We start from the raw sequence: 23,517 nt of genomic DNA, 5'->3' as shown, positions 1-23,517 counted from the left end.
ATGTTTAATCTATTTCTAAAACATCCTATGAAATTATGCCACGCATTATAACTTTAGTACTTCAAATAATTCTGTACTAATAGTGAAAAATACTGTTATTTCTGAAGAAAAATTACTATTCTGCTACTCTTTTTTCTTCTTTGGATAGTCTGTCACTGTTATAATTTTCATGTTTATTTAAGTTCTGTTCTTTTGTAGTATGAATATCTGATTCTTACTTTTTTTTGTGAAGTAAAATTTAAATGATCATTCCTGTAGGATCCTGGGGAATTGTAATTCCCCAGCTCCTGACTTTATTGTTTGTTTACCTGAAGGAGTAATTTTTTTTGGTGTAATAGAAAACTAGGAAATAGAGGGCTTAATTAAAAATTATAGCCAAAATCTCAAAGAGTGTGATTTTATATATTTGAATATCTATATGTAGGAAAGAGAAATAACAGTTTTTCTATGAGGATACCTGTTTTACAAGGTCGCAGTTTGGGGCTCTTTCTCTCCTGCTGCAGTTAAGATTGGACCTACGTCTTACTATATAGCTGTCAGGACATCAAGGAGAGAGTTAAATGTAGAGGAACAAATTCTGTTTTCATTTCTTTGCCTAAAGTAGTTTAATTTTGCTCTTTAGTGGTAAAAGGCATAACCATGAATGGCTCCTTATACTTCATACGATCAAGAGGATTGTTTTGTTAATTACTAAAAATGATTTTTTAGTGGTAGGCTGTATGTCCTACCAGCTCATCATTTAAAATAATTAATCAATTTTAGTGAAATAACTGTTTGACTCCCTCAGTGATGCAGTGGGTTGCATGTCTAGAATCACTCAAGTAGTAGCTACTCATTATTATGCTGGGGAGCCCTTTGTCAGGTGTAGAAAGAAACTCTAGGTTAGTGTTGGTAAACTGCAACGAGAAGTTAGACATTTTAGCCAAGTTCTTAGTAGAGGTAATGGTTCAGAGAAAATATTACTGATTGTGCTTGTCCCAGCATTTAGCATATTGAGGTTTGGTATATAAGAAGTCTTAGCTTGGTGGATTTTTTTTTATAAGTAGTTTAAAAATTACTATTTGTATATTCAGTTAAACTTTCTCTGTGTGTTTGTCTGTTACAGCTCAGTCCTTTTGTTTACAGCGAGTTTGCCAGGGAGAGAAACCTTCACGTTTCATTACTTGACCGACTCTATGAGCATTACCCTGCTGAGTTCCCATGTAGGATTCTCCTGTGTGAGAACTACCGCTCCCATGAAGCTATCATCAAGTAGGTGTGAACTGCCCCCTCCGTGTCATACTTTCTGTGGTCTGGTGGTAGGAAGGATCTCAAAACAGAACTGTTACTAGGGACAGATGATTCCCAACAGACTTACATAGTGTCCCTAGTCTTGCAAATTATGTTTAATTTTATGTCTTTAAAAGAAAACTTCAGAAGTCAGAGTTGCAATTTTTCACAGAGTAGGGCTATTTTGGGAAAAACTCAAATCATGTTCTTCCTCTGCTTTCTCACAACAATTAACACAGAAGACTTGTATGATCGAATGTAGGGAATTCCCTCCCACCAACAAATAAGCAACCAGTTCTGCAGGGGACACCAGCTAGGTGTCCTCTAATTCAATTCTGATACCATCTATCCAGAAATAATGTCCGATCCCACAGGTTGAGGGCTTAGAAGACTGCCCACCTGCCAGCCCTCCAGCAGTCACAAGCCTGGGCCTTGGGAACTTCTAACTGATCGGCTTCAAGTTGAGGGTCCTGCCACCCTCTCTTTGGGTCTTTGGGTTCACTTAATTTGCTGGAGTGGCTCACAGAACACATGGAAACAGTTATTTACATTTACTGGTTTCTTATCAAGGATACTACAGAGGATATAAATGAAGAGTGCCTAGGGCATGGTATGCGAGAAAGTGTGCAGAGCTGGCATGCCCTCCCTGGGCACGCCACCATCCAGAACCTCCACGTGTTCAGCTTTCTAGAGGCTTTCGAACCCAGTTCTTTGGGTTTTTATGGAAGCATTTGTGATGTCAGCATTTCTTCCCTCAGAGTATAGGGCGGAACCCTCTCTGTGGAGGGTCTTAAGACCCACACTTTGGAAGGACGAGGCAGGAGGTTTGCTTAAGTTCAGGAGTTCAAGTCTAGCCTGAGCAACACAGGGAGACCCCCTTTCTACCAAAAAAAAAAAAAAAAAAAAAAAAAAATTAGCTGGGCATGGTGGCACGCAACTGTGGTCCCAGCTACTTGAGAGGCTGAGGTGGGAGGGCTGCTTGAACCCGAGAGGTTGAGGCTTCAGTGAGCCGTGATTACACCGTTGCACTCCAGCCTGGGTGACAGAGCAAGACCCTGTCTCAGAAACAAAAATAAGAATAAAAAGACAGGGGAAGATTAGAGTCCTGCTTTGGGGCCGATGAAAGGAAGACAGGAGAAAGAGAGATTCTGGGCCCGACATACCCAAATTATAACAAAAGACTGTAACAAGAGCTATGGTAGTTATGAGCCAGGAACTGTGGATGAAAAAAAAAAAAAAAAAGACACACACACACACACACACACACACACACACACACACACATAAAAATAAAATAACACCGCAAGGGTAATTCTGGAAACCAAAACTTTAGATTATGTTAGCTATACATATGTTTTTCTGTGACTAAATATATAATCTGTATGAAAAGTTGCATGCTATAATAAATATATTGACAAATAGCATGATGGTTTGCTTATGTCTTTGGCTATGTTGTACAAGGAATCTGCTTTAAAAGGAAGAAAGGAAAGAAAGGGAGGGAGAAAAACCATGAAACTTAGTAAGTTTTAAAAGATTTCTGTTAGCTATAGTGTGCATAAATATAAAGAGATATAAAGGTATATATCTCAGCAACTCAGTGGATTGTCACCACCTGCATGCAGCATGTAACCCTCATCCAGATCAGGAAGCAGAACATGACCAGCGCTCCGAACACCCTTTTGTGCTCCTTTCCAGTCATTACCCTGACCAGAAACTTAACACTGTAAAAAAATGTAGTATAATTTAATAATATTAATTATGTCAGCCATGTGAAAACCGTTTTTAGGTTTCCCTGAATGCAATTGGATAGATATAATTGTATCTCTCAAAATGTGATTCTTTTATTGTCTTCAGTCATTTGCTGCAGTCACTGATGAGTCAAGTACTAGATGGTGTCTTCATCAGTAAAGTGGATTCGTTTTACAGCTTGATCGTCTTTCAATTGTGTACATTGTTTCAGCATCTGTATATCTATGTGTTTGCATGTATTAGTACAATCGCGGGTCACATTCTGAGAAATGTGTCATTAGGCGATTTTGTTATTGTGTGAATGTCACAGAGTGAACTTACGCTAACCTAAATGGCATAGCCTACTACACATACAGGTTATATGGTGTATATAGCCTGTTGGCTCCTAGGTTACAAACCTGTACAAAGCATGCTACTGTACTGAATACTGTAGGTAATTATAAAACAATGGTATTTGTATATCTAAACATGGAAAAAGTATGGTAAAAATACAGTATTATAATCTTATGGGACCATCATCATATATACTGTCTATTGTTGACTAAATCGTCATTATGTGGTACATGATTGTATGTGACTCATTTGAATAAAAATATATAGTAACCAAGGAAATATACTGGCTAGCAAATTTCCTCATAAAGTCTCATCTTGTGTTGAACTGTCATCATTTCTTCCTGTTTTGGCTTCGTAGCTTACCAAAATCATTCCATTTAACAATGTTACGCCAGGACCCTACTCTTGTTATTTTTGGAGAAATTTTTGGCATCATAAGTATTAGATGATTAGAGTAAAATTAATCGTGGACATAAGGCAATATTATTAGAATTGACTTTTTTTTTTTCTTATGGGTGAAATTAATTTTGATGTAGATTTTCCCCCTTTTTTCTTTTTGTCTTTTACTGCAGTTACACCTCTGAGCTTTTCTATGAGGGCAAACTGATGGCCAGTGGGAAGCAGCCAGCACACAAAGATTTCTACCCACTAACTTTCTTTACAGCACGAGGAGAAGATGTACAAGAAAAAAATAGCACAGCTTTTTATAATAATGCAGAGGTACCTTAATTCTTTTTTGCAAATTGTTAACATTTTCTCAGTCACATCGTCTGGTTTTGTTAAGCATTTATTTAAAGTTTTGGGTTGATATTGTATTGCATATTGACTTCATTTACATGTTAATAGTATGTAAAGTTTATTCTTTCTTGTATAACATTGATTTGTTCAGATGAATCTCCTGTGGGAAACAAAAACTTTGATTTACATTTTGTCTTATGGTAAGACACAAAATACATGATTTCATTCAAAAGAAAAACCAACATTGTTCTCAATTAGATCATTATTGTTAGGTATCTAAAATAGACTCTGAGTAAGTTTTATAGTGCATATGCAAATGAGGTATCATTTTAAATGAATAAAACTTGAATTGCAGAATCCTGTGCTTCAAAGAGATCATATGGACCCAGACAGCAATGTTGCAATTCCATGATGTGCTCCAACTTACATAATTCTCTTATAATTTCTGACTTTTTAGGTTCAGAGAGAATGTGAGTATTTGAAGGGTCAGATCAGGCAGCAGACCAAAAAAATGGCAACGTCTTCAGGGGCTAACAAACCAGAAACCCTGGAGTTAAGATTCTGTCCGTCAGGAGGGAGTGGAGTTCTGGACTTCAGGAAACCTGAAGGATGGCAGATCACTGGGGGCATGGCTCTTGATCTCCAGTCTCCACTGCCCTTGAATTCCATGCTTTACCCATATTATTTACAAAGAAATGGCTTTTATTATGTAGTAGGAATTCATTTTTCCGTTAAGATATTACTCACGGGCCTGTAGTTAGAAGTCAGTACAAAAAAATCATCAGTACTCACTTGATAAAATCCTAGCCAAAAACAAAGAAACTTGACATTTTGGTTAGTCTGTGCCGTTTAATTTTAGGAAAAGGTAAACTTTTCTTTAAATATTTGAAATATTGAAAATAACTTTAGGGGTCTCCTTTATTGTTTTTGCACTCAAGTTGGAAACCACTGACGTAGAAATTAGCCGTGATTATGGATGGGAGGGATGACAGGAAGCGGCAAGCAGGGCCTGAAATCCAGAAGCCTTGGTGGCCCTGCAGTGACATCAGGCATCAGAGCTGAGCCTTGATCCTTGATCCCGAGGCAGGATTGATGTTTGCCTACTACAACTGAGAGGCTCAGTTTCTCAGCCTGGGTTACTTGTTCATTCACAGTGACCTGGTGTGTTTCCCAGGAAACCTGTAAGCTATAGGATAAATAAGGTGCTGTTTCATGGACTGTCAGTTTTACTCAAAGGTTTTTTTTTTTTTTTGAAAAATATTTGTTCATACTAAAAGGTCACAAAGACAGCTCACTTTAAAGGTCATGTGACCTTTAAATATTAAGCATGTAACTTTAGAGACATTTCAAACCACCTTGACTTTCACCAGAGCATAGTTGTTCAGAGAGTGTCTTCAGCCCCATGAGTTACTATAGTCAAAAATTTTGAGACATACTGCTCCAGGACTCTTTCTGCAAGGGGCAAAAACTGACCCTGTTCACCTCAGCTGAATACCAGTGTAGGTGTTTTGAATTTTCGAATACCAGTATAGGCATATTTGGATACTAATATAGGTTTGTTTGGACAGTAAGATGATTTTAGAAGCTCTGGTCTTTTCTTGATGGTATGTGATTTAAAAGTGAAACTCAAATCTATTTTGTGTTATAGAACAAGCAGAGGAAGTGGCATCAGTTACATCGTAGGGGAAAAATGATATCTTTTATAAAGAGTAAGGAGAGCATTTGAAAATAGTTTACATTCCACTGTTAGGAAAATAAGATAGTCTTACATAGAGTTAAAATAAAAATGAACTGAAAAAAAAAAAGGTTGGAATTTAAAGTTGAAGAACCTCAGGTTGAAGGAATACTCATAGCATTTGTGCTGTGCATAGTTCTCCTTTGTTTAGGCAACATGCTTTTTATTTTACGTATCTCATGCTTTGTACATCATTTGAAATTGTGTCTTCTTTCACGTGCTTAAAATTGTAGAAGGAGACTGAGAAAGATCATTCCTTTTTTTTGCTTGATTCTGAACTTATATCCCACAGTAATGAAATGGTTTCAATTTAATGCCAAGGTGAGAACAAAGTACAATTTAAATACTAAGCACCAAAGATAGGTTTTTTCTTTCTTTCTTTTTTTTTTGTTGACTCAGAGTCTCTCTTTGTCACCCAGGCAAGTGTGCAGTAGTGTGATCACTGCAGCCTTGACCTCCTGGGCTCAGGTGATCCTTTGGCTTCATTAGCTTCAGCCTCCCAAATAGCTGGGACTATGGGTACGCACCACCACGCCTAGTTAATTTTTTTTAAAATATATATTTTGTAAAGATAAGGTCTTACTTACTATGTTGCCCAAGCTAGTCTTGAACTCCTGGGATCAAGCGATCCTCTCACCTCAGCTTCCCAAAATGCTGGGAAAGAGGTGTGAGCAACCATACTGGGCCAAGGTTTAGTTCTTTACCTTGAAAAATTCAGTTGGAAGGGAGGAGCTATGGATAATAACCATAAGATGGTGTGGTCTGAGAGGTAGACAGAGTTGTACAGTTATACAAAATGAATCCATTGGGCTTGGTGGCACCTGAGGCATAGAGGAGAACATGGTTTTTGCCTCATATGTCTTGAGAATCTGCAGTTAATTATCTATATTTATAATTGTTACATCTCCCTAATAGGTTGACCTTTTTATCATTTTTAAGTGTTCCTCCTTGGTGTGACTTATGCCTGTAATCCCAGCATATTAGGAGACCGAGGTGGACATATTGCTTGAGCCCAGGAGTTCAAGATCAGGCAACATGGCGAAACCCTGTCTCTATGAAAAAATTAGGTGGGCATGGTGGCAGGTGCCTGTAGTACCAGCTACTCAGGAGTCTGAGGTGGGAGGATGGCTTGAGCTTGGGAGGTGGAGGTTGCAGTGAGCTGTGATTGCACCACCGCGTTGCCGCCTGGGTAACAGAGCTAGACCCTGTCTCAAAAAAATAAAATAAAATAAGTAAATAATCCCTCTTTATCTTAGTACAGTTTTAAAGTTGATTTGTCTGACATTAGTATAACAATTTCAGCTTGTTTATAGTTGCTGTTTGCACAGTATATCTTTTTTTATTTTACTTTCATCTTATTTACATGTTTGAATCTAAAGTGCATGTTCTATAGACAGCATATTGTTAGATCTTGATTTTTTAAAAAAAGTCTGAAAATCTCTGCCTTTTTGTTCGTTTGTTTTGTTTTCTTTTCTTTTGTTTTTGAGACAGGGTCTTGCTCTGTCACCTAGGCTGGAATGCAGTGACACGATTATGGCTCACTGCAGCCTTGACCTCCCTGGGCTCAGGTAATCTTCCCACCTCAGCCTCCTAAGTAGCTGGGACTACAGATGCATGTCACTATGCCCAGCTAATTTTTGTATTTTTTGTAGAGATGGGATTTGCTGTGTTGCCCTGGCTGGTCTTGAACTCCTGGGCTCAAGCTATCCACCTCCCTCAGCCTCCCAAAGTTCTGGAATTGCAGCCATCTTTGCATTTTGATTGGGATTTTTAATCCATTCACATTTAATGTTATTGATATGGTTGGATTTACCTCAGCCCTTTTTTCCTCTATGTCTCATGTAGTTTTTGATCTCCTGTGTCTCCTTTATTGCCTTCTTTTGTATTAAGTGCATATTTTCTAGTGTCACATTTTAATTCCTTTAATTATTATTTTTCTTTTTTGTGTGTGAGATAAAGTCTCACTCTGTTGCTCAGGCTGGAGTGCAGTGGTATGTTCTTGGCTCACTACTACCTTTGCCTCCCAGGTTCAAGTGATTATTGTGCCTCAGCCTCCCAAGTAGCTGGAATTGCAAGTGCCTGCCACCATGCCTGGCTAATTTTTGTATTTTTAATAGAGGCAGGGTTTTACCATGTTGGCCAGGCTGGTCTCAAATTCCTACTTCAAGTGATCCACCCACCTCGACCTCCCAAGGTGCTGGGGTTATAGGCATGAGCCACCATGCCCAGCCATTTCTTTTAATTATTTTTTAATTATATTTTTTGAGTTATTTTCTTAGTGGTTTCTTTAGGGCTTAAAATATACATCTTACTTTATCAGAATCTACTTCAAATTTTTACTAACTTATTTCCAAAGAGCTATAGAAATTACTCCTACATAGCTCTACATAGCTCTATTCCTCCTTCCTTTTTTTTTTTTTTTTTTTTTTTTTGAGACAGAGTCTCGCTCTGTCGCCCAGGCTGGAGTGCAGTGGCGCGATCTCGGCTCACTACAAGCTCCGCCTCCCGGGTTTACGCCATTCTCCTGCCTCAGCCTCCTGAGTAGCTGGGACTACAGGCGCCCGCCATCTCGCCTGGCTAGTTTTTTGTATTTTTAGTAGAGACGGGGTTTCACCATGTAGACCAGGATGGTCTCGATCTCCTGACCTCGTGATCCACCCGTCTCGGCCTCCCAAAGTGCTGGGATTACAGGCTTGAGCCACCGCGCCCGGCCTCCTCCTTCCTTTCTGTGCTATTATAGTATATATAATATACCTATATATAACAAACTATATTTTTATAATTATTAATTTATATAATTTTATGTTTTTAAAAAATTCTGAGAGAAGGGTGACAAGTACATATTTATGGAGTTTGCTATATTAACCTTCACTTCTCTTTGTGGATTTGAGTTACCATCTGGTATCATTTTTTACCTACCTCCTTTGTGCTGTTATTGTCAAACATATTACATTGTTATATGTTATAGCCTAACAATACAATTATGTACATATGGGCTTATGCAATTGCTTTTTAAATGAGTTAAGAGGAGAAAGGAGAAGAAATGTGTTGTTATACTGTCTTCTATCATTATCCACATAATCACCTTGACCGAGATCCTTTGTTTGTGTGGATTTGAATTATTGTCTGGTATCACTTGCTTTCAGCCTGAAGAACTTCCTTCAGTGTTTCTTGTAAGGGGAGTCTGCAAGTAAGGAATTCTCTTAGGTTATGTTTCATCTGGGCATGTCTCTATTTTGCCCTCATTTTTGAAAAGTAGAATATAAGATTATTAGTCGAATTGGTTGAATTTTTTCTTTTAGCACATTGAAATATGTTTTCTCACTGCTTTCTGGCCTCTATTGTTTCTGGTGAGAAATCTGTTAGTCTTGACTGGAATTTCTTTGTAAGTGATGAGTTGTTTTTCTCTTGCTGTTTTCAAGGTTTTATTTTTGTCTTTGACTTTAGTTTTTAATATGTTTGTCTGTTGTGTGGGTCTCCTTGCATTTATCTTACTCAAAGTTCATTTGAGCTTGGATGTATAGCTCAGTGTTTTCCATCAAATATGGAAAATTTTTAGCCATTTATTTCTTTGAACCTTTTTTCTGCTCCTTTCCATCTTTGCTCTCCTTCTGTTCTCCCATCAGATGCGTGTCGGTGAGCTTAATTGGTGTTCCACACTTCTTTGAGGCTGTGTTCTTTTTTCTGCATTACTTTTTCTCTCTGTTCTTCAGATTGTGTAACCACTATGTATCTTCCATGTTTGCTGATTCATGCTTCTGTTATTTCAGATCTACAGTTGACTCCTGGCAATAAATTTTTCATTTCAGTGTTTTTACTTTTCTACTTCCTAGGGCATAAATTGCTCCACGGTGTAATCCAGCTGCCATGGGTCTCTTGGCAGAGGCAGAATGTTGCCAGTTTGTAAGCCTTCCTCTCACCATCTCCTGGGCAGAACTTAGGGAGCAGTTGTTGGGGGAATACATGGAACTTGCTCCTCACTGCTTTTCCCAACCTGCATCCATCCTATGGAGCAGGAGCTCTGTGTATGCTGTATGTTTGTGTGTAATCCATGCTGCCATCCAGGTGCTTCCATCCAGCTGGTGCCACTACCCAATGTGGGTCTTCTGCAGTACAGACCAGGGGAGGTTGGGATCTGCTGATGTTCAGTGGCTGCTAAGTCTACGAAGCATAGGTCTTCTGTCCTAGGAAGCTAGAGAAAGTGGAGACTGTCAGTGGACTGCCAAGGCCTTTGAAACAGCGCTCCTGCAATACAGAGCTATGTAGGAAAAGAGGGACTGCACTGCTACCCACTGTCCCACTCCCTATGTAGCAGGAGATGGTGGTTGGGGAACAGGTACTACCTGACTACTGCCAACTGCTTATCATAGGCCTTCTGCAGCACAAAGCGGTGAAAAATGAAATCTGCCAATGTTTACCAGCTGCCAAAAGCACCTGCAATAGGAGGGAGCTAGGAAATTGGCCCTTGGCCGTTGAAACACTTCTGTAAGACAGAGCTGTGGGGGAATGGAGGCAGTCCGTAGCTTGTAGGCCTCACCCTTCCACTGTTCTCAGTGAGTTTTGTAGGTTTTGTTGAATAGGTAGATGCTTCGCAATTTTCTTGTAACCTCTTTCCTCTATCTTTAGAGACTTTGATTGTCTTTGCTAATTTTGACCAACTTAAAAGATGTCTGTCTGGGGAAGAGGTTTCCCACAATGACTCATACCATCATTCTAAGTCTGTTTTTTGACTACACGACAGTAGGATAAAGTGCAGAAATGGTTGTGTGTTGCTTAGTGGTGGGAACTCTGTTTATGGGGTAGGAGGGTGCAGCAGAGGTGTTTCCCAACTCGTCTATCCCCACATCTAACCACATGGGTAAAGATAATTTTTTCCTATTCCTTATTTCAGTAGACTCAGTATGTCTACTGTGTTTCCTGATAGTGAGAACGCCATGTCTTTAGTTTGCTCTTCACATTCCCTGGGTGGTCTGTGTATTCGATGCACGTGCTGCTGTATCATAATAACAGTAGGATGACTGTAGTCCTTACCTCTGTAGTTCATTGAATTTGTATCTGGACATGGGAACTGCTTCACAGTCAGTAACCTCAAGTTTTTCAAAAGATGAAAATTGTCAATTTTTATTAAATATGTTTAATATTATAAATTCAAATAGATACTGTTAGTAAATAATAAAGAAACGATGTACTTAAAGACATTTAAAAGCATATCTCCTTCCTCTGTATGCCCCTAGACTCTTGACTGACCCTCTGTTGTGCTTGCCTTATATGTATTTTTTTATTATAACTCTCTTTTCTAAATAAACTATAAGCTCTTCTCAGTAAGTAGCAGGCAAGGAACATGTTTTATTAGTTTTTGTACCTTCTCCACTGTGCCAGACATTGAAACTGTTTGATCAATTCATTGAATTAAAATAGAACAACCTATCCTAAAAACCCTATCATAATCCAATAATTGGGGTCTGAAAAATTTAGTTGCATAAACTGTGGTGTTGCTTTATAGCAAGGTTAATGAAATGGCTTGGCTGGACTCGTACCACTAGCAGGTAGTGAATTCTGAAAGTCTGTCTCTGTGATCCACATGCGACCTAGTCCCAACTGTGGTTTGTTGTCAATTGGTGGCTGTTGGCTGGTCTGCTTAATTATATCAGTGAGGAAGGGGACAATGTTAGGCCTTGTACTGCTGGGAATTAGTGATGTCCCTGATGACAGGAAGCTTCTAGTTGGTTAGTTTCATTGGCCTGATCTGGAGAGAGTGGACTGAGAATTTCTGGGGCTGTGAGAACTTACCTCCCCTAGAATCATGGCCTGTCTTTTTCCCCATGCAGGAACTTGATCTTGTCCCTCCCTACACAGGAACTTGGGGGCCAGTAGCATTGCCCCTGATTTTCATGTTTTTACTGGTTGTATTATTGGAGAATTTTACTGTTTAAAATGTAAATGGAAAATTTATATTCTCATTCTATTCACATCAGCAAAGCATTACTCCCATTTAGAGGTAGTTTTTTTTTTTTTTAAATGACGTCTGCTAAAATGGGATCCTTTATAAATGTGTTTCAGTTATGATATTATTTTCTCCATACATTGGTGATGTATATCACCAATATATGGTGATTTAATATGTATGTGTATGTTTCTTTAAAGGTGTTTGAAGTGGTGGAACGTGTAGAAGAGTTAAGAAGGAAGTGGCCAGTAGCGTGGGGGAAGTTAGATGATGGCAGTATTGGTGTGGTGACTCCATATGCTGATCAAGTGTTTAGAATACGTGCTGAACTTCGAAAAAAGAGATTATCTGATGTTAATGTAGAAAGGGTGCTAAATGTTCAAGGTAAGTATCAATTGAAATGAATTAAGTCATTCAAATGCTTAAATCTAAAGTGTGTTCACACTGGATTTTTAATGCTTAAGATCTCTTTCTGAACTTATGTGTTCTTTTCATATCAAGTTCTTTAATACCAGGTTTGGCAATTAAAGGTTGCACTCATTTACATGTTTATTAAATTTTTATATCCAAATAAAATAAGTATTAACAAATATACCTTTTCTATGACCATAATTGTATCAGTGCCACATAGTACGTGTATGCTGTGAATTACAGTCATAATAGTATATAACACATTTTGCGGTTATACTGTATCTGAGTATGAATTTCTTCATAAAGATTTTTATGTATAGACTTTTGTAAATTTATAGTTAACAGCAGCTCCTTTAAATTATCTTCATTTAATTAATTGCTATAAAGTTTGTGCTTTTAAATATATGAAGCAACATTATGATGTGAACTCTAGATGAAGCCTAATACAATGTTAGGTTTTATGGTAATATCCAGCAGTAAGAGTAATATACAGCAGTAAGAGCATGGGAAAAACATAGTTCTACTGTACGATGTGTTGTCCAGATTATACAGAATTTAGGTGAGCATTTTAGAAAGAACATTAGGAGTAAATTAGAAAGCACCCAGAGAAGACTTAAGGTAGTGAATGGTCAAGAAACTGCCATGAGAAAACTAGGATTGTTTGGCCTGGAGAGGAGAAGACTAAGGATTGACATCAACATTGTATTGAGACTTGTCATAGGGTGAGGGAATAGATATGCTACTATATGAAGCACATAAAAAATGATATACACCTAGACTTTCTGTAGACTTCTTTATGAAATCAACTGTGCCTGCCCCCGTTGGCCAGAGACTAGATGACTCTTTCAACAAAGGGTCCTTGTATTGGGTGGAACCTGGGACTAGATAGTTTTTAAGGTTGGTTCCAACAGTATCATTAAAAAAATTTTTTTTATGGTGGTAAAATATGTATGATGTAAAATTGACCATTTTAACCATTTTTATGCACATAAGTTCTGTGGCATTAAGTTCATTTACGTTATTGTGTAACAATCGTCACCCACCATTCATCTCTAGAACTTTTTTGAGCTTTCCAAACTGAAATTCTATATGCATTAAATGCCCCCATTCCTCCTTACCTCCTGGCAGTCACCCTTCTACATTCTTTCTCTATGAATTTGACTATTCTAGCTACCTCATATAAATGGAATTGTGTAGTATTTGTCCTTTTGTGACTGGTTTATTTCACTTAGCATAATGCCTTCAAGGTTCATCCATGTTGTAAGATGTGTCACAATTTCATGCCTTTATGAGGCAGAATAATCTATTGTATGTATATGCCACATTCTGTTGATCCATTCCTCTGTCCAGGGATACTTACTTGTGTTGCTTCCACCTTTTGGCTATTGTGAATAATGCTGCTATGAATGTGGATATACAAATATCTGTTTGAGTTGCTCCTTTCAATTCTTTTGAGTATGTATATAAGCATGGAATTGCTGGATCATATGGTAGTTCTCTGCTTAATTTCTTGAAGAACTGCCACACTGTTTTCCACAGCAGCTGTACCATTGGACATTCTCACCAGCAGTGCATAAGGGTTTCAGTTTCTCCACATCTTTGCCAATGTTTGTTATTTAGCAATTACATTTTAAAAAATGCAATGCTTTTATTTTATCAGTGGTTCAGAATGACAACCTTAAGTCTTTTCTTAAAAATTTTCTTTGTAGGAAAGCAATTCAGAGTTTTGTTTCTTAGCACAGTACGTACAAGACATACTTGTAAACATAAACAGACACCAATTAAAAAGAAAGAGCAACTTCTGGAAGATTCTACAGAGGACTTAGATTATGGTTTTTTATCTAACTACAAGCTTCTCAATACTGCCATCACAAGAGCACAATCCCTGGTTGCTGTGGTGGGTGATCCCATTGCTCTGTGCTCTATTGGAAGATGCAGGTAAATATGTGTTACTGTTGAGACATTAAAGGGGAAATGTGACATGATTTGTATCCCTATGTGTACATTTATTCATATGACCTTCTGGCTAATTAAAATCAGGTTTATTATAGCCTGATATCCAATGGGAACACAAAAGCATATTACTTTGAATCTATTTATTGTATGCATAATTGTGTATTCATTGAGCCATTATTCAAGAGATATTTCCTGAGTGACTTCTAGGTTCCAAGCACTCTTCCAGCTCCTAAAGATACATCAGTGAACAAAATACACAAAAGATCTCTGCCCTTGTGGGCTTACATGTTATTTATGGGGCTTACTTTTTACTATTAAGGAGAGGAAGATTACCATACACTAAATAGGAATATTATATAGTATTTTACATAGTAAGTTGAATGGAAAGGAAAATATTAAGAGGAATTAGGAGTGATGGGGACGGGGCAGACTGGCTTGTGATTATAAATAACATGGTGAGAGCAGACCTCACTGAGAAGCTGACTTTGGAAGTGAGGGAGAAGCTATTTGGGTTAAAAGTGCTCCAGGAAGAAGCAACAACTAGGGCAAGGGTCCTGAGCTGGTTTCATGTATGTGTCTGTAATTGATGGATATTAACTTTTGTGTCCCTTGGTGCCTCACTTTTCCCCTTCATTGTTCTAATTTTTGATGAATTTCCTTCTGTAGTCTTGCTCTCTCAAGGCTTCTCAATGTAGATAATTCTTTGTATGTGGTTAATCCAGAAGATCTTAACATTTGGGGGTTAGACGTGGTCATTACTTGTCTTTTGATAGCATTATTAGTATTCATTAGACTTTAGTTTTAAGGAACAATTTCTACTAAATATGGTTAAAATACCAACCTACACACCAAAATCTTTCTTTATACACTCGTGACTTATACCAGTGAATTGGAATTTTAACTGTACGAAGCAGTAATAGAAGATTTGGCCTTTTGAGTATTGAAGAACTGTGTTAGCATTAAAAAAAAAAAAAAAGCATTGGAACAGATATTTATAATATTCTTTTGTGAAAAAGAAAGAAATACACTAGGGATTACTTAAAATTTTATAAGTATGCTAGTTCCTGTCATAGGAAGTTTAGAATAGTAAAAAGAGATGTAGATAGTCCTGAATCTGCCTTGGGTAATTATTTCTTTTTGATCTGTTAGAATTAAAGTAGACAAAACTATTAGGACATGGCACTCTTTAAATCAGGTTTTTTTTCTTACAATATAGATGATGACAGCACTTTATTATCTGTTTTTGTGTTCTAGCAGGAAGAAAAATCCTATGGGAAGGGAGACTATTTGACACCTTTAAGAATCAGTTTGATGTATCAGAGTTTAAGACCCTCAAAAAGTTCATGGCCTTTCTAGGGGAAAGCTGTCATCAGAAGAATCAAGTAGAGTTTTAATTGATGAAAAAAATGTTTCTTCTTTAAAAATCAAAGCTTGGAGAGTCCGTGACTTTGTCTATGAACAATTCTGTTGTAACATCTTTAATTTCATACCTTAAAAATATATTGCCATGCATTTGTAGTCACTAATGACAAAAAATTGGAGGGAGGAGAATTTTTTTTTTTTTTTTGAGACTGAGTTTCACTCTTGTTGCCCAGGCTGGAGTACACTGGCACAATACCGGCTCACCGCAACCTCCGCCTCCTGGGTTCAAGCAGTTCTCCTACCTCAGCCTCCCAAGTAGCTGGGATTACAGGCCACCACACCTAGCTAATTTTTTGTATTTTTGGTAGAGACGGGGTTTCTCCATGTTGGTCAGGCTGGTCTTGAACTCCCGACCCCAGGTAGTCTTCCCGCCTCGGCCTCCCAAAGTGCTAGGATTACAGGCATGAGCCACCACGCCTAGCTGAGAATATCTTTTTTTTTTTTTTTTGAGACGGAATCTCGCTCTGTCGCCCAGGCTGGAGTGCAGTGGCCGGATCTCAGCTCACTGCAAGCTCTGCCTCCCGGGTTTACGCCGTTCTCCTGCCTCAGCCTCCCGAGTAGCTGGGACTACAAGCGCCCGCCACCTCACCCGGCTAGTTTTTTGTATTTTTTAGTAGAGACGGGGTTTCACAGTATTAGCCAGGATGGTCTCGATCTCCTGACCTCGTGATCCACCCATCTCGGCCTCCCAAAGTGCTGGGATTACAGGCTTGAGCCACCGTGCCCGGCCGAGATTATCTTAATTCTAAGTTACAAATGAATAGAAGAAACCAAGTATATCAAGGAGTCTGCTATTTTGGCTTTCATCCTAAGAATTTTACTTTATATTACTTTACTAGTCATTGTAAGTATATTTGGTTAGAATGTTGCTTGTGGTATTTTACCATTTTTGCTTATAGTTATTATTTGATAAGTGAGACAGCACATACTTTGATTAGAATGTAATATATTAAAGCACATATATAGATTGGAATGTGTTGAAAACAACTAGAAACTATGAGGGGAGTAAACGGATATGAGAATAGTGTTGCGGTCAGGCGCAGTGGCTCACACCTGTAATCCCAGCACTCTGAGAGGCCCTGGTGGGTGGATTGCTTGTGCTCAGGAGTTTGAGACCAGCCTGGGCAACATGGCAAAACCTTGTCCCTACAAAAAATGCAAAGTTTAGCTGGGTGTGGTGGCATGTGCCTGTGGTCCCAGCTACTTAGGAGGCTGAGGTGGGAGGATCGTTTGAGCCCAGGAGGTCAAGGCTCTAGTGATCACGCCACTGCACTCCAGCCTGGGTGACAGAGCAAGACCCTGTCTCAAAGAAAATTAAAAAAAGAATAGTGTTAAGCCACATTAGGTTTGGGTTCTCCTTATAAATAACTCCAAATATATTTACCAACCTGAATATTTTTAAAGAAACCATTACCGCTTTCTTAATAGAGTCATATTATACTGTGAATTGCATGAGATCAGCATTTTTCATCCATTCTCTGACAGAAATCATTACTTTCGTAGAGCAAATGGGTGAATAATTCTTCCTGAGGCTATGCTCTCAGAATTATCCAAGGCTAATTTTTAACTTCAAAGCTGAGTCTACTGTTGCCTGTTTCTTACTACTCAACTGGGAAGTGTCAAGGTATACACCTTAATTGATAAGCTAAGCAGAATATTTTCAGGGAAGTAAATATACTGTGTTGAGTGGGGAAAAAACCATACATTTCATAGTTACATGGCAATGTTGATTATCTGCTTTATTTATACAGTTTAATCATGGCTGTAGCCCAATAATTAATAGTTGGGGCATATGGATATTTAAACTTTAATCTCACAAATTTAATTAGATATTAATTTACCCTCACAATACAAGTAAACTCAGAGAATATAATATGATTCTTGGGTCCTGTAAAAATGGAAGAGTGAGTTCTTTGTAGTTTGAGTTCACTAGGACTGTTTTCCCACTTTTTTCATTTAATATTTTCAAAAAACTAATATATTCCCAAATATCAATCAGGTTTTTAAGGAATACTTACTGTGTATATTGTATCAGTTCAGAAGTCAATCAGTTATATATTCTTTTTTGTTTTATTTTTAAACAGATTTTTTTCTGTTAATCCAAAATGGATATAGTGAAGATCCTCCCGCTCTCTCGCCAAGCTAACAAGTATTAATAGTGGCTGCTGTTTATTGACAGCTTTCTTTGAGCCAGGTGCTGGTTTATGTGCTTTGCACATATTGCCTCATTCGGTCCTCTTAACAACCCTATAATGTGGGTATTTTATTTGCATTTTAAATGGGCAGCCTGATTCAGAGAGATTAAATTGCCCAGGGTCACATAGCTATTATGTGGTCCACTCAAACAGATGTCAGATTGACTTCAAAACCCACATTCTTCTGTCTGGTTATGCTGCCTTTCCCAGAACTGATGGATATGCTCAGATAAATCTGCACGGAATGGCAGGAGGCTAAGAGGAGAGTGATAACCTTTCTTCAAACCAAGGCATTTGGAGAAGGTCTTCCCTTGAACTGAATTTCTTCATTTAGCACATTTTATTTACTCTGTGAAATATAAACATATTTCATGTATGTGTAGAGATGTATGTTTATGTGTACACACACACACACACACACACACACACACACAGTAACCTAAGTACACCAAGTGATGTTTTAGTGTTTTATCAGTCATCTTAGAAGTAAGGTTAACACAGAAAGAAAATCAAACTTTGTGTTCAGGCAGTGATTAAAAATAAGGTTACATCCTTTGAAATGCCTAAAATTATATTACAGTGTAATACACACTTGGGTTTTTAAACCAATAGTACTAAAAAAATGGTTAAAGTAATATTATATTAACATTTTAGGGAGGGGGCTAAGAATTGATAAAATCTTTAAATAACCAGAGTGGTGAATTCTTGTCCTCATTCTAATATGATCTTTCAATTATCTGTATTCAGAAATGCTTCATAATTGTATACACAGTACTTTGGTCAGGTATTGGGGAGTTCAAGGGCCAGTGTAAAGAGAAAGAAGGAAAAACTTTAGCTTTAAAACTTAGAATTTTTGAAGGAAAGAAGCATTTCCCTGAAAGTTTAGAAGTAAGACACAAATGTCATTTCAATAGTAAAGAATAATAATAATAGTTGTGCTGGTACCCCACTTTACACATGAGGAAACTGAAGTATAAAGAGAGGCTAAGTAATCTGCACGAAGTCACACAGCTACTGAATGATAGAGTCAAGATTTTGGGCTAGTTCTAGAATCCATATGCTTTACCATTTTGCTATATCAACAGTGCCCCTGCCCCCCCCCCAAAAATGTCAGATTTAATATGCAAATTTTAGGTCACTTTCAGAGCCAGTTTAACTTGATTAACTTGTAGTAATTATTTAATGTTACTTTTAAATTGGTATACTTTAACTCGAAGGCTATTTCTTTGAAATCCCTGGAATCTTGTAGGCAAAGATTGTCACCGAGCTCCAGCTTTTTGTGAAGTATTAGGTTGTTTGACTTAACTCAACGTTACTTCAAATTCTGTTCATTGCAGTCAAGGTCAGTGAGGGTGATACAGGAACAGGGTATGGAGTTTTAAAAGGTAGCTTAAAAATAGATCAGGTTCTAGCATTTTGGCTGTGTAAGCTGGAAATGAAAAACATAATAAGAAATTGATATTAAAAATTGAGCTAGAGGCTGGGTACAGTAGCTCATGCCCATAATTCTAGCACTTTGAGAGGTCAAGGTGGGAGGATTACTTGAGGCCAGGAGTTTGAAACCAGCCCTGGCATCATAGTGAGACCCCATCTCTACAAAAAAAATTTAAAAAATTAGCCAGGTGTGGTGGCACACACCTACAGTCCCAGCTACTATGGAGGCTGAGGCAAGAGGCTTGAGCCCCGGAGTTCAAGGTTACAGTGAGCTGTGATCATGCCACGGCCCTCCTGCCCTTTAGTCTGAGTAGCAGCACGACCCTGTCTGAACAAACAAAAAACTGAACTAGACAGAGTAAAAGTCAATCCATTCTTTCCTTGGTGTTTTGCTTTGTATTGAAGTCCAACAGAAACATGAAATGCCACTTTATGAAACTGATCCTTCATCAATTAGACTAAAAAGACCTTTTGAATATAGTATGTAGTAGAATTGTATTGATAAAAATATTCATACGGTTGAATATTGTGGCTATTCTTATTAAAAGGGTGGGAAAGTAGATCCTGAGTGCTATATAAGATAGTCCTTCCTTATATTTTCTCATGTTATGATGAGAAAAAAAGCACAGTTCCTTCATTGGGGTTTTTAAAAATAAAGGACAGCTTTTCAGCATGCGTTTCTTAGCAACACACATTTCCAGCAACTGCATAACTGTCTTATTAGCCTTAGTCTTATGGTCAGAAGTATATATTTAATATTTTGTAGCATTTTTACTTTTTCTGTTGTTTACATATAGGTCTAAAATTTTTTTCTGAACTCATTTGTTTCTTCATTCCATTTAACATTTTTTATTTTTTCTTATTAAACTTATTTTTTTCAACAGCTTTATGGGTAGAAGTGGTTTCTGGTTATGTGGATAAGTTGTATAGTAATCAAGACTGGGCTTTTAGTATGCCCCTCACTGAATAGTGTACATTGTACCCAACAGATAGTTTTTCATTCCTTACCCCTCTCCCACCCCTCTACCTTCTGAATCTCCAATATCTCAATTCATTTCTTAAACTCATCTTCAAAAAACTAGGAAAGATGGATAGAAGGCATATGTAAGAGAAGCATAGTTTGAAATTAAACTCTGCAAAGTTTTATGAATATATTAATAACTCAATTCCCATTCATATACTAACTTTTATAATATAAACCTTTTCATTTATGCTTCTTGAAGCCATCTTGATTACCTGCTGTCCACCTGGACACAAGGATACCAACTTGGGAAGAAACCATATCACATATCTTTTATAGCATAATAAAACATTATTTGAACCTCTCATATTAAACATAGGTATGCATATTTATAATAGTCATTTAAAATTTAAAAACTATGTTGTCTTTTGTAATATGTATTTAATAATTTTAATATTTAGAAATCAATTTTCAAACCTAGGAACAACGGTATACAAATGCAACAAGTTTTGAATGTATTTTTCTCCTTTAGTACTTATTAATTTGATTAAGAAATGAATAATCAACATTAAAATTAGCATTCCAACTTCCTATATTTTTCATAATTCATTTAACACTTATAACTTAGTTAATGGTATAAGTTGTGCTTGTGACTAGCACCTGTTAATTAAGAGAAAAATAAGGAGTAGCTGGTTATTTCTTAAGAATCTTCATGAGGATTATCTACTTTGTGACTCAAATTTATGTCTTGAGTTGGCTTTTCTTAGTCATCTAACACTAGGCTACTTTGGCCTTATAATTCAAATATATGCACACACACAGATACACATGCTTGTGTGTATCTGTGTGTGTGTGTGTGTATATGTGTATGTATATATGTGCATATATACACATACACATGCATGTATATGTGTATATACATACGTATATAAATTAGAATTATATTATTTATATTCATTATATTGAATTTTATGTATATATAGTATATATATGTATGTAGTAAGTATGCCTAGAAGTACAAAGTTTTTATGAAATGAGTTGCCATCAGTTTTGAAAACTTATTATGTGGGTAATGAAAAACATCATTTTGAATTAGTGTGGATAGGTGAGTACTGACCATATTACTTGCATTGATGAGCCAAAATTAATGGAGAGCCTATTTTATATGTACTGTAATACAAGGTATGACTATAGTTTCAAAATCAAACTTCTGTAGTCATGATCTAGTAGAAAGATTTTATCTCAATCATAGATGACTATTGGGTTTAAGGATTTGAGGTTGGGGTGGAATTTGAAATATCTTTAGTTACTTATGTTCATTTCTGTGATCTCATCCATTGAATAATAAACTGATCTTGTAAATCTTTTCTGTAGGAAATTTTGGGAACGGTTTATTGCCCTGTGTCATGAAAACAATAGCCTACATGGAATCACTTTTGAACAGATCAAGGCCCAGTTAGAGGCTTTAGAGCTAAAGAAGACATACGTGTTGAATCCGCTGGCACCTGAATTTATCCCCCGGGCTCTCAGACTGCAGCATTCAGGAAGTACCAACAAACAGCAGCAATCACCACCCAAGGTAAAGCCTCTGTTAATGAAATTGAAGAGGTTAAAGGGAGAAAACTGCGCAGAAGTGCCAAAGGTTTATTGGGCTGCAAGTTACTTTAAGTGTTGGAATTGAAGGTTACATTTGGCGGCAAGCGGTTTCTGCAAGGAACTTGTTTAGTGTGGACATGTAAGTGAAAATACAGTGTGGCATTTAGTCATGCTTAATGTTATAATCGTTCTCAATTTTTAATACCTGGTAACTTTTGGTCTCATTTATATAAAATAACCTTCTAATCCTCTTTACTGATAAGAGTTGTTTTAGTGAGATGTGAATAAAACAAAGAAGTTTAAAAGATTATCACACTTATTAAAACATGTCCTTACATTCTTTAGGAATAATGTTATTATAATGATATTTATATAAAGGAAATAATTCTGAACCTTTACTGATGACCGATTCATTTGAGGAGTAAAAAAATTTGGCTGACAGAGTAAAAAAATTTGGCTGACTTCTTGAAGATGACTGTAATTGATTTTGACCCATATTTCTTGTATAGAAGCGTTCTAGTCAGAGGGATTGGAGCAAGGGAGTCAAGGCCATTTCCACTTTTGAACTGTAGTTACTTTGGACCGAGACACCTGGCTTATTTGCTAGAGTGCCTGAAAAAAATGCTTGCACTTACCATCTAGAAAAAAAAGTTCTGAGACTGGCATGTTTAGTATTTGTTCCATTTTGTTTTGTTTTGTTTTAATATTTATAATCATCAGCATATTAAAGTTACCAGTAAGAATTAAAAGAGTATATCAGTTTTGCACTTCCTTTAAAAAATGTAAATCTTTTTTTTTTTTTTAGACGGGGTCTCTGTCACCCAGGCTGGAGTGCAGTGGCACAATCTGGGCTCACTGCAGCCTCCACCTCCTAGGCTCAAGCAGTCCTCCTGCCTCAGCCTCTGGAGTAGCTGGGACTATAGGTGCATACCACCACACCTAGCTAACTTTTGTATTTTTTGTAGAGACAGGGTTTAGCATGTTGCCCAGGCTGGTCTCAAACTGCTGGGCTCAGGTGATCTGCACGCCTTAGCCTCCCAAAATGCTGGGATTAAAGGCATGAGCCACTGCACCAGGGCAAAAAATGTAAATCTTAATGTGTAAGCAGTAATTAATGGTTTGATATTTTGAAAATCTTTTAGCTAAATAGTTATTCCGCTGAGAAGAGAACTATTCTCTGTGTTAATATACTGTTGTACATTCTTAGTTTAATAAAAATGGACCTAATGTGCAATACTACTTGTGATTTGGCATTTTTAGGGTATCACACATTCTACATAAATGAATCTTGTAGATTTCTCAAGCTTATACTGTTAATGTATTAGCTGTTTATTTATCAGTTAAGTTACTTCTATGTGCCTGATGTTATTGTAGATGCTAAAGGAGCACAGATAAGCAAATTAGCCCCTGAGTTCTCCTGTGGCCATGTTGGAGGAGTGAGAGGAAGTAGATAGATTCAGGCAAATGTCTACCAAGGAGATCTTGTTCAGAAGTTTATTGGATGGGTAGAGGTAGTGGGAGATTGGGGAAACATGTCAAAAACTGGAAGATAAGCTCAGTTAAGGCAGAGATTTTTGCCTGTATTATTTGCTGCTCTCACCTCTGTGCCTAGAGCAAAATCTGACTCATAATAGGTACTTAGAAGTAGTTTTTAAATGAATGAATAAAGCTTAAGACAGCTTTTACAAAAGACTCATGGTATGAGAGAACAGGGGACATGACTTTCATACATAGCTAGCTCTAGATTACTGCTACATTATTATTACTATTATTA

At 37.3% G+C, this 23,517-nt stretch overlaps 1 protein-coding gene across 4 annotated transcripts in view; it reads left to right on the top strand.

Annotated features, from left to right (window-relative positions):
- Nucleotides 1-23,517, top strand: part of HELZ (helicase with zinc finger) — a 177,272-nt gene that overhangs the window by 98,990 nt on the left and 54,765 nt on the right. For all 4 annotated transcript variants that reach the window (XM_023212003.3, XM_023212004.2, XM_023212005.2 and 1 more), the window contains 5 exons: nt 1,106-1,251; nt 3,924-4,071; nt 11,969-12,152; nt 13,889-14,117; nt 21,522-21,726. In XM_023212003.3, the coding sequence (XP_023067771.1) occupies nt 1,106-1,251; nt 3,924-4,071; nt 11,969-12,152; nt 13,889-14,117; nt 21,522-21,726 (912 nt within the window). The remainder of the gene's footprint in view (nt 1-1,105; nt 1,252-3,923; nt 4,072-11,968; nt 12,153-13,888; nt 14,118-21,521; nt 21,727-23,517) is intronic.

Source organism: Piliocolobus tephrosceles, chromosome 16 (genome assembly GCF_002776525.5).
Source record: "Piliocolobus tephrosceles isolate RC106 chromosome 16, ASM277652v3, whole genome shotgun sequence".
NCBI lineage: Eukaryota > Metazoa > Chordata > Mammalia > Primates > Cercopithecidae > Piliocolobus > Piliocolobus tephrosceles.
Note: the sequence above shows the minus strand (reverse complement) of the source record. Positions and strands in the feature narration are given on the sequence as shown.